We start from the raw sequence: 11,547 nt of genomic DNA on the forward strand, positions 1-11,547 counted from the left end.
TGTGCAATAAACAAATTATTTGCAGGAAGATGGGTAAACACCCCACAAGTAAATCAAGATAATTGCAGAATGAATGCTTATTGTCATATAACTGTCCCATAAAAGTATAATAAATGGTTAATAAAGGTTGGACACAGTCTAACCACCAAGTAATCTTTGTGCAAGCAAATCACGATATGAACTGGGCTTGACGTGCAACTACTTATTTACTTAGTTACAATTTGCTTCTCATCTATCCTCACTGTGCTTCTCATAACAAAAGCAGCATTTTTTAAAATATATATATATATATATCTTAAAGACTACCAAGGGTCAAAGCTCAAATTTCTGTACTTTGAAAACTATTGTTTCATATCACTTTTTTAAGAATATAACTTGCTCATACTGTTATGCCATCACTAGAATGATCTTTATGGGTCTAAATTCAATTCGAACACCTTCTTCATCTTATTACAGTCATACCTCAGGATAAATGTGCTTCAAGTTAAGTATTTTCGGGTTGCACTCCACGGCGACCTGGAAGTAACAGAGCGCGTTACTTCCAGGTTTTGCTGCGCACTCATGCGCAGATGGTCAAAATAACGTCATGCACATGCGCAGAAGCGGCAAAACGCAGCCTGCACTGACGCCGGTTGTGTTCACTTCAGGATGCGAACGGGGCTCCAGAACGGATCCCATTCGCATCCCGAGGTACCACTGTACTTAGATTTTCCAGAGAGAAACAGAAAAGAGAACAGAAACAAGCAGCCTAAGTTTATGCATGTCTAGTTACAAATAAGTACCACTTGTTCAGTTGGATTTAGTCCTAGCTACTTCTGCATATGCTTATTACATACCTAGACTGAAATCCAATGCACACATTTGGGAGTAAGCACTCCTGAAAATGGGGCTTAGTTCTGAGTAGATACGCAAAGGATTACACTGTTTATATCATAAATATTCTGAGTAGCATTTCTTCAGAAGAAGTACAGAAATGTGAGCACTGATTAAATATAAAGCCATGCTGTAACTATTTTTTGCTGGATTGTGGATATTAGTGAAAGGGGAAACCCAATGCAATGGAGCTATTTGTGCCAGCTCCTGAATCTGGGGAGTCCCCCAGACCCGCCAAGTGTCCCTATTTCCCAGGGACGTCCCTGATTTAGAGAATCCATCCCAGTTTCTGATTTGATCCTGGAATGTCCCACTTTTCCTTAGGATGTCCCTATTTTCATTGGAGAAATGTTGGAGGGTATGGAGTTATCTGACCCCCGAGCCGTCTGAAGACCATCCTGTATAGGGAAGGGTTTTTTAAAATGTTTTTATATATGTCAGAAGCAGCCCATAGTAACTGGGGCAACCCGGTAAGATGTGTGGGGTATAAACAGTAAAATTATCATTAAGGAATGGGACCTCCCTACATTCATTGTAGAAATGTTGGAGGGTATGGTCCACCTGACAGTAAAATGCAGATGATGTTTGGCTACACACACACACACACACACACACAAAATTTGGCTAACAGTTACTGAAAGGTCATGAGGCTGTTGTCCCTGAAACCAGAGAGCAAAGAAAGTGTGATAGGTCCTACTCTGGGGAGATTCAGTTCCACATACCAGGTAAGAAGCTCTGGTTGCAACATCCTTCACTGAAGGGCAATATTTTAGAATCTACTCCAGAGAATCTAGAAGCTTCTCTGTCTATGGACCTCTAGTGAGCCTGGACCCAAGGGACTATGAGAAAACTGATTTTAGAAACTTTTATAGTTAGTCTGCCGATACCTCAGGTGGTAATCCTATAAGCATTTATCTGGGACTGTACACCACTGAGCCAGCGGTGGAGCATATGCCCACGCTGCCCAGGGCGGGCGTGCTCCTGAGGGGGATGGAGCGCACAGCCACGTGGGCGGAGGGTGCCCTCCCAGGCACGGGATAGCCGTTTGGGTGCACGGAGCCACATACGCACCCTGCAGCCGGGGGCAGAGTGAGCTGCCCATGGTGGACATTCAGTCTGCTGCCTACCCACAACTCCCAAGCCTCGCCCAGCTGTCAAAACAAAGGGGGAAGGGGGAATGCCGCCAGCAAGGCGGTGCAGCTCCTCCCCTTTCCCCGATGGCTCAGGGTAGGCTTGGGAGTCGTGTGAAGGCAGCGCACCAAATGTCAACCCCCCCCCCCAGCGAAGACACCCGGGGTGGTCCACCCCCACCACACATCCCTTCCTCCGCCCCTGCACTGAGCTCAATGGGACTTACTTCTGAGTAAATCTGTATCGATTTAAGCTACTCTCAATCCCATCATATATCTTTTAGCAGAATGGCAGGATATAAATGATCTTAAATAAATAGTTTTAAGAAGCATTTCAGGGCACAAGGAGGAAAGCCAAAGGCCTATAACTTGTTTGCAAGAGCAATGGTGTTGTTTCTATATAGCATCAAAAATAACAGCTTACTCTAACATCTGTATGTAAGATCGACTTATAACAGGATGATATGTATTCATTGGGAAAGAAACTTGATTTTCAACTCTGGTCCTGCCCAATTCATACATTACTTGGCTATTCACACCAGTGATCCTAGTCACTGCTGAGTATGCACATAATGCTTGAGTCCTGCGCATAAGTTACTGAGTGGCAGCACTATATTTCTAAATGAGGAGTACCCAACAGTCATGGCTATTGCGGCCAAACAACACCTATGATCATTCTGTTCTTATATTTATTTGAGGATTGCTAGAATAATTCACAAAGGATTTTGAGTCATATACGAAATGCCTGAAGCAGCCCTATATTGCTTCATAAATTTAATTACCATAGGTAGGAACATCTGAGACTGACATTCAGAGCCATTGGTTTAGAATGTCACCTGACAATGTGAACTGTTTTCATGTCTCATCAGGGCTGAGAAGACAAATGTACTATGGTCCCCTAGATGTTATTGATTTGGATGCTCTTATGTCACTACAGATTATGATGACCTATGGTTAAATTTAGCTGAATGCTAAGGCATTGAGAGATTTTAGAATTAGAATGCTAAAGCCAATTAGCAACTTTTGAAAAACTTCTTAGGTCTTGCCTACATAAAGAAGGGGGGAACCCTGGGTATGTTCATATTACAAACTGATGTTCAGTTTCAGGATTTTTAAGACATTTGCTGCAGACAGACTGCTTATGGTAAGCAATGAAAAAGCCTGGAAGACGCAATACCTTTGACAAGCAGAGTTTGATTCCTGCTTCTTCAGATCTAACATAGTATGTTACTCTGTGAAACAGGCTTTCCTTCTAAATAATAATGAATGCAAAAATTCCTTTCAGAAAGGCGAAGCATGTGCTGTGTTGCCAGATCAAGAAGAGTAACAGGATCCCCCTAGAGACTGCCCTACTAGTCTAAGGTTGGAGACTCAGCTATTTCATATTCTATCTCCTAAGTCACAAACATATTTAGACAGATCTGATTTAGTAGAAAAGATTAATAAGAACCCTTCAAAAGACTGATAATTTTATTGAATGAATGAGGTTTTTCTCCTGTCCCTTCTTTCACAACTTTGCTTTGTCTGCCACATGACAAATGAATGAAGTAGCCTAGCTTTATTCCATGCACTGGATTGGGTAAGATTATCTGACATTAAGGTGTCCTCGACTGTAGGGTCAGGTTGAGAGCCTTCCAAATGTTGGCCATAAGCCATGAACAGGTTTAGGGCACATAAAGATCTGTGCAAGATATTTAGCACATTAGAGAAGCTTGCTGAATAAGCATGAATCAAACATTGAAACGCAAGGTATATAGCTGCTTTGGACTAATATATAAAGAAAAAAAGATATATTTTTTTTACTATAAACAAAAATAAACACACAGTTCAGATTATGTCCTAAACCACTTGATGGCTTGTAGGCACTGAGCAAAACATAAGAAAGCTTGACAGCGATACAGTGCTACCTTGGGTTACAGACGCTTCAAGTTACAGATGCTTCAGGTTATAGACTCCACTAACCCAGAAATAGTACCTCGGGTTAAGAACTTTGCTTCAAGAAATCGTGCTGCGGTGGCTCGGTGGCAACGGGAGACCCCGTTAGCTAAAGTGGTACCTCAGGTTAAGAACAGTTTCAGGTTAAGAATGGACCTCCAGAACGAATTAAGTTCTTAACCCAAGGTACCACTGTACCAGGAAAGGCCCTAGAACTGATAATTAAACTATCAGCCTGTGAACACTCAGAAAAGGATGCTGTGATTACTAAGACCCTATTTTTCAGCAGCTGGCTCTAAGCTTTAAGGATCTTCTACTTAGGAATCAAATGACCAAATATTCTTCTCCATACCTAAACTGATGACTAATGACATAGTTCATGGCATGTAAAAGGGAACATCTTTATTTATACTTCTGGGCTGCTGGAATTCCCTTTGGCCTAGACACAAAATGCTTTGGTGTGTGGCTATAGACTTTGATGAGTAAATCACCATAAGAGCCAAAACCACTGTGTGCATGTGCAAAATCAATATTGTTTGATCATCACAATCCGGAAGAGCAGGACATATCAGACTTCCCATGGTAAGCACAAGGTTTTCAGGGTGGGCTATCTCTTTAATTCTGTTATGCCATACTTCCTAAGGCTGGCATTTTGTGTTAGGCCACCCATCCCCCATAGCAGTTGTTTTGTGACTGGAGCCTCCAGCGCTCCCTCAAAATTCAAAATGTGCCCACTTGTCCAAAAAGGCTTGGCAACCTATACTATAAGAATGGTAGGAAAGAGCAAAAATAAAATGTAAGAATCTTGACTTGAAGAAGACATTTTTGCAGTAAATAATCCTATAAATATAATCACTTAAGAGCAATTATTTTTGCAGGAATCGAGTTCAACCTTGATTGTTCACTACTGTACTTAAAACCCTTTGCCAAAGCTGAAACAACAGTTAAATAATGAATGGAATCATACTTTCATCAACACCAGCAATTCAGTTATAAAGGTCACATACTGAGCACTTCAGTCCAAGTAAGCACATACCAGCCTAAATCCCAATCACAAACAATTAGATAATTACTTCTGGCAAAATAATTTTTTAAAACCTGCTGAGAAAGAGGACATTTTAATGGGATTTCACAACGGTATTGGATTTCCAGTTTCAGTGCCAACTTCTTGCAGTGATCAGAATACAGAATACAGGCAGCGTTGATGGCATCATCCTCAGATACTTAAATTACTATCTTTGGCTTTTCTGCTATCAATTAAGGCTGGTGTATATTTATTTTACATGCATGTTTATTTAAGACAACTAGCAAACATCTAGATTCATCACATCTGTTTCAATTTTCCTACTATATTATAGAGAAAACCATGCTCTTAACCCTCTTATGGGCAGGCAGATGTATGTAACATTCTTCCAGTGTTTTCTATTTCTTATGAAAAGTTAATGGAAGACTGTGTGTTTGAGGGCTCATTCACACTGAAGTTTAATGTAGATTTGAAGTTGCTTCTGTGTCTATATTTTTTGGCATCCACACAATACTGTACTCTCATCCAAGTGGCAGCCTGCATGCCCACTCCCCAAAAGAAATTAAATTTGGATTGTCCTGATCTGCAGATAATCTGCTAAGGGAAGAAAACACCATATATAATTGCATGTTACCCAACTGTGGGTGCATTGTGTGGACAGGTTATTTTACATGTGTGTTCACATGCTGGGCTCTACCTATCATCACACACCCTATTTCCATTTTGTTTCCATCAGCCCAAAGGAAAGAATTCAGCTTGGCAATCTGGTATATTGAAAAACTTGTGGGTTAAAAAAATGCTTTAAAAGTGCATGTGTGCAGATAAACAAATACATGTGCGCATTCCGACAATGGACCTCAGGTTTCCAGAAAGGGAAGTGCTAACTGAGGGGAGGAGACAACACCACACAGCATGAATACGTACTACCAAGCACCGCCTACCAATGTGGACAGAGAAACAATGAGATAGATTTCAGAGGCATAAAACTGAAAATGTTCATGTGTGGATGAAGGTGTACAAATGCACACATGGAAACAGCAAATCACATACACATTTGTAAGCCACTTTGAAGTTTTCTTTTTTGTGTTTTTTACAATCAACCAGTGTATAAATTTTATGAAATAAAATAAATTTAAAAATAAATAAAAGTAACTCCCTCATGTGAGGACAGCCTGAGCTGAGGAACTGTGAGAGGAGGAGCTAATGAAACCATTTCCTTCCAGCCATTATTCCAATCAAAACCAAGGCCCCATTTCACCCATGGGGGTGGAAATACATACATTTTCATCCTGCATTGAAAAGAAGCTGGGGGGAAGGGTGATGGCTGAAGGGGAAAGGGTTAAGCAGCTCTTTCCAAGCTTCCAAGCCTTCTTCAAAATCCCTGCAGCAAACTGCTGCATGTCTTTGCCTGTGTAATATCTAGGCTGGCCCTCAGAAGACCCATAGAAGAGACAAATACCATACCTTTGTGGAAAGACTGTATAGTGTAAAAAATTACGTCTAAGAATAGCAAATTATTCCAGCAAAGAAATACAGTGGTACCTCTGGTTGCAAACAGGATCTGTTCCGGAGGCCTGTTCGCAACATGAAAAGAGCGCAACCCGCAGCGGAGCGTCTGCGCATGCGCAAGTGGCGAAACCCGGAAGTAACCCTTTCCGGTACTTCCGGGTCGCCGCAGGACGTAACCTGAAAGAACGTAACATGAAGTGGACTTAACATGTGGTATGACTGTACATATGATGATACATCACAGAACCTGCTCCTGCTCCAGTTGAAGCCAATGGAGTGTTTGTCACTGAACTGAATGAAAAAGGAGTAAACATTTCCTTGCAACTGAGCAAAATTTTGTGTTTTACCCTACCCTCGACTGTAGGTTTCATATCCAAGGCGGTAGGCTTCAGCTTTCTTATTGACCAACTCAGATCCATGATGGTAGGCTTCCGCTTTCTTACTTATCAATTCAGATCCTAGACTGAGGGCTGAAGATCTTTTACTGTGAGCTGCTGATTCATGGGCATAGGATTCTGCCAATTCATGGCTAGATGCTGCAGACTGCTGGTGGTAGGCCAATGCAGCTTCCTTACTATAGGCGGTAGATCCATGAGTGTAGATGGCAGATTTGCGCTTCTCCTCCCTTTGGTACTGACTTAGAGTGGACTCCAGCTCCTTGTGGCGATATGCACGATCAAAATGTTGATGATGCCTCTGGTAGAATGGTAAAGACATCCTGGATTTCTCTTAGCTCAGCCCACACTTTTGATGTTCTGTAAAAACAACAACCACAAGTTAAATACTAGCATGTATGACTATGCCATTATGGTGGGTTTTTTTAATGTCATAAGCTGCCTTGAACATGGTTTTAACTATGGAAGGTCAGCATACAAATAAAATCATGTATGTATGCAAAGGTAGAGGTAACAGACCCCTGGATGGTTAGGTCCAGTCAAAGGTGTCTATGGGGTGCGGCTCTCATCTTGCTTCAGGCCGAAGGAGTCAGGGTTTGTCCACATACAGCTTTCCAGGTCATGTGGCCAGCATGACTAAACCGCTTCTGGCATAACAAAACACTGTGACAGAAGCCAGAGCACATGGAAACACCGTTTACGTATGTATGTATGTATGTATGTATGACATGCTCAATAATTTTTCAGTGATCATAATTAATCCAACAAAGATAGATTCAGATAAATACTGAAGGGAAGATTGTGGGTGGCATTCAACTATGTCTTATTCAGAGTAGACCCTTGAAATTAATCAACTTGACTAAGTAAGGTCCATTTAGTTCAATGTAACTATTGTACCGGTAATTAAAACTTAGTTGAATACCACCCTGTGTCATGGTTATGCTTCACTGGGCTCATCTACCTGCAAGCAAAATATGATAAATAGTAGTTACAGCATGTATGAGTATTTAAATGTATGAATAAGAAACTTTCACAAGGACATAAGTCAAAAAGTGCACACAAAATCCATTTTAACATTCCATTTATATAAGAAGAACATCATTCATCTGACGTTAAGAAGAACATTTATGTCCACACAGTTGTAGATTTTGAGTTTTATAACTTTGTATGAAAATTTGAGACACTTGTAGAAAAAAGTAAAATATTAGTTTCATCCCATGTGGCAATTACTAGGAAAAACACAAAATGCTCTTTAAAAGCATCTGGTTACTCTTGTAGCACTTTGGTACAGGTATCTTTTTTCTAACTCTTCTAGAATTAAAATAAATTTTGTGTATTTTTCTTTTCTATTTCTTTTCTGTTTTTTTAAAAATCTAACTTTCAAATCACATTTTCGTATTGTGATTTCAACATTACATTCCAGATTCTGCATTCCAAAATCATCTTCTTGTGACCATCTCACACAGTTACATTTGGAGAGACCCAAGATGCAAAACCGCAGAGTAGAGTCAATACTCCAAATATATCCATTTGCAAACCAGTTATTCTGAACCTTAGCATTCACAATTAAATGTGTGAATCCAAATTATAATTCCAGTATATATAACATAACTCATACAGTGCTTATTATTTCATGCTCTGCACTGTATGTGTGTCTGTTTCCTTCACTATTTATATATGCATTGTTTGCATAACTGCAGTCTGTCTTATCTTAGTATAATTAACAGGCTGTATCAAGGGCCCATGGTTCAACCCAAGGTTTCCAACACTGAAGATCTACCAACATAATTATGACTTTGTTCAAGATCCACTTGTTGACGCCCACCATCAGTACACACACACAGCCTTAAGCCTCTTCTGCTGCATTTTCCCGAGCACCTGCTGTTAGTGGATCAGGGATTAAATGACAAGGCTTCTTCAATCTTCAGTTTGAAAATTATTATTCATTTTGTGAATGGCCATTAGTTTTATTTTAGGCTTTGGAAATGCTAGATTCAGTGTGCGTGGTAATTCTGTGTGCACACATTTACAGAGGCATGTGCAGTAAAAAATACCTAATTTGTCAATAATTTAACTACTATGATTAACTTTTTATATGTTAATGTAGGGCTACATAAATGTACATTAACAGGAGCAGCATCATGATGGCAGACTTCTCATTGGCCTATGTATGTTCATTAAAGCATGTGTAGAAAGTGGCCACACATACTTGTGCCACACAGCTGTTTGCACAAGGGTTTGAACATTATAATGAATATAATTCAAACATTGTATAATATATATATAACATAATATAATATAATTTGAACATTATAATGAATACATTGCACATAGGTTGTGAATTGTGTTGGTATTCCCCTCTAACAAGGGCTGTAATATTTTAATATTATGGGAATATTGAAAAACAGAGAGAATCTAATCACTTGAACTGTTTTCATCTGAAGACATTCTGAAGTAACTATCACACACAAGCAGAAAGCATTTTAGAAGAGAACTGTTACACAACTAAACTTTCTAGTGGCACCATTAACTCATGTTTCATTTGAAAAGAACTTTAGCGGTATGTTACAATAGGTGAGCTGCTAAATATTTTGCATTACTTTGTTTTTTCTTGAAGCTTCACTCTTAAGATTTCTCCAATCTGCTGTTGAATCCATAATAGAAGAAAATAGAGAGATAATGCTGGTCCACATTTATAACATACAGAATACATTTGTTTGACAAATAATGTCTCTGGACATTGCATACTTACCAGTAGTCAAATTAAGAATGATAGAATTTCAGTCTTGTACAAGGATGAATGAGAAGAAGAGAGAAATCCAGCAAAAGTTCAATCCAGCAGAGTGGCTGACAGGACCAGGGTTGAGGGACCCTCAGATCCAGAACAAAAATAATGACTGTAGTCAGTGGAATGTGAAAGCAACACTCCCAACCTTTTATGGCTGGAAAGGCTGTTAAATATAGCAGCAGCAAAGAGGGGGAGAGAGAGACAGAGTGCTATCCCTCCGCAAATATATGACAGCAGCTTCAAGCTACAAGTCTTCCCTCTCTCAAGCCTAACGAAATTGAGTCCTAAGGACTTCTGCCAGCTCCTAAATGATGTCAACATGGCTGTGGAACTGACATTCATTGGTTTAAGTAATGAAGGAAAATCTGTTGCTCCATAAACCTAATTTAAAAATAAGTTGCCACTGTACTGACAGAAGCCAGAGTTACAGTAGTGTGACATTAATAAGGACTCCTGAATGTTATTGTGCCCAGTTCCATCACAGGATGCTGTTAACACAAATGTTGATATATATGCTGTGAACTGAATTTGGCCAAGGTAATTTGGAAGTGTGAAGGTAATTAGGAAAGCTGAACTGTGGGTTTCATGGGGGGGGGGTGTAATTCTATGATTTCTTAACAAGTTGTCAGTTTTAATAATCTGATAGAATCATAGAATTGTAGAGTTGGAAGGGACTCTGAGGTTCATCCAGTCCAACCCCTTGCAATACAGGAATTTCAACCAAAGCGTCCTTGACAGAGGGCCATCAACCTCTGCTTAAAAAACTCCAAGAAAGGAAAGTCCACCACCTTTCATGGGAGTCTGTTCCACTGCCAAACAGCTCTTACTGTCAGAAAGTTCTTCCTGATGTTTAGTCAGGATCTCCTTTCTTGTAATTTGAACCCATTGGTTCGGGTTCTAGCCTCTGGAGCAGGAGAAACCAAGCTTGCTCCAACCTCCATGTGACAGCATGGATATTTAGATATTTGAATATGGTTTTTCATTTCCTAAAAGAATACCTGCTGGTTGAAAACAGAATGTGTATCTTCTCTCACATTGTCTTTTTAATGAGCAAAAGGTTGAAGATACTGATTTGGTTGAAGAGTGCATGAAAGGAGTGGATACCGTGCTTAACCTGGCAGGTTTAGGAAATGAGACAGGTTTTGTCCATATTTGAATTAGGTCTGAATCCATGTTTATTGCTTTGAACTTCCCCTCACCAATCCACACAGGTGTGTATTTGCTGTTGTATTTAGAACGAATCAGCCCTGTATATCCATATTGGCAGCCATTCCCATTGCTATTTAGATTCCTGCTGAGTTTGCTTGTTAATTGTCTCATCAGTTACAGTTGGCTGCCCCATTCCACTTTTTTATGTTAGTTTCTTCAGGTGGCATTGTCAACATATGGAAAGATAACTTTTTTTAATTTAAAAAAACTGATCTGGTTTGTGTGGAATACTCATTTAAGGGAAAATATATTCTTTGTTCCCCTAAATTACTCTGTGCACAAATTAGATCAGTTTTCCTTCCTGCCTTGCTGCTGCCAAACTAAACCTTTTTGAATCTGTGGGTGCCTGTGGAGGGGCAGGGGTCAGATAATAATACAAGTTGGGGAGTCAGTGGGGCTGAGGAGCCCTTTCAAGTTCAGGAATTGCATGGTGGTGGGAGTAGGTGGTGGCTTTGTTGTGTCTTTATCTACCATGACTTCTGCCAAATGATTATCACCTTCTCCCTACATGTAAGCAATCAAGACCCCCATTCAGGCTTGAACAAGCAGCTGGGAGAGAGAAGGTAGCAGAGGAGAGCAAGGAGAGAGGTCCAAGTCAGGTGCTATGAAAGCAGAGCTATCCTCTGTTGTTGTTTAGTTGTGTCCGACTCTTTGTGACCCCATGGACCAGAGCATGCCAGGCAC

The 11,547-nt window shown here is 40.2% G+C and overlaps 1 protein-coding gene across 2 annotated transcripts in view; it reads right to left on the minus strand.

Annotated features, from left to right (window-relative positions):
* Window positions 1–10,149, minus strand: part of MYOM1 (myomesin 1) — a 68,236-nt gene extending 58,087 nt beyond the window's left edge. The window contains exons 1-2 of one of the 2 annotated variants that reach the window (XM_083748300.1): window positions 9,619–10,149; window positions 6,824–7,226 (exon numbers count right to left, since the gene is read on the minus strand). In XM_083748300.1, coding sequence (XP_083604426.1) covers window positions 6,824–7,188 — 365 coding nt within the window. In that variant the 5' untranslated portion in view covers window positions 7,189–7,226; window positions 9,619–10,149. The remainder of the gene's footprint in view (window positions 1–6,823; window positions 7,227–9,618) is intronic. The other variant, XM_083748299.1, reaches the window with a different exon arrangement.
* Window positions 10,150–11,547: the final 1,398 nt, after the last annotated feature.

Source organism: Podarcis gaigeae, assembly GCF_964106915.1.
Source record: "Podarcis gaigeae genome assembly, chromosome: 7".
NCBI classification, from domain to species: domain Eukaryota; kingdom Metazoa; phylum Chordata; class Lepidosauria; order Squamata; family Lacertidae; genus Podarcis; species Podarcis gaigeae.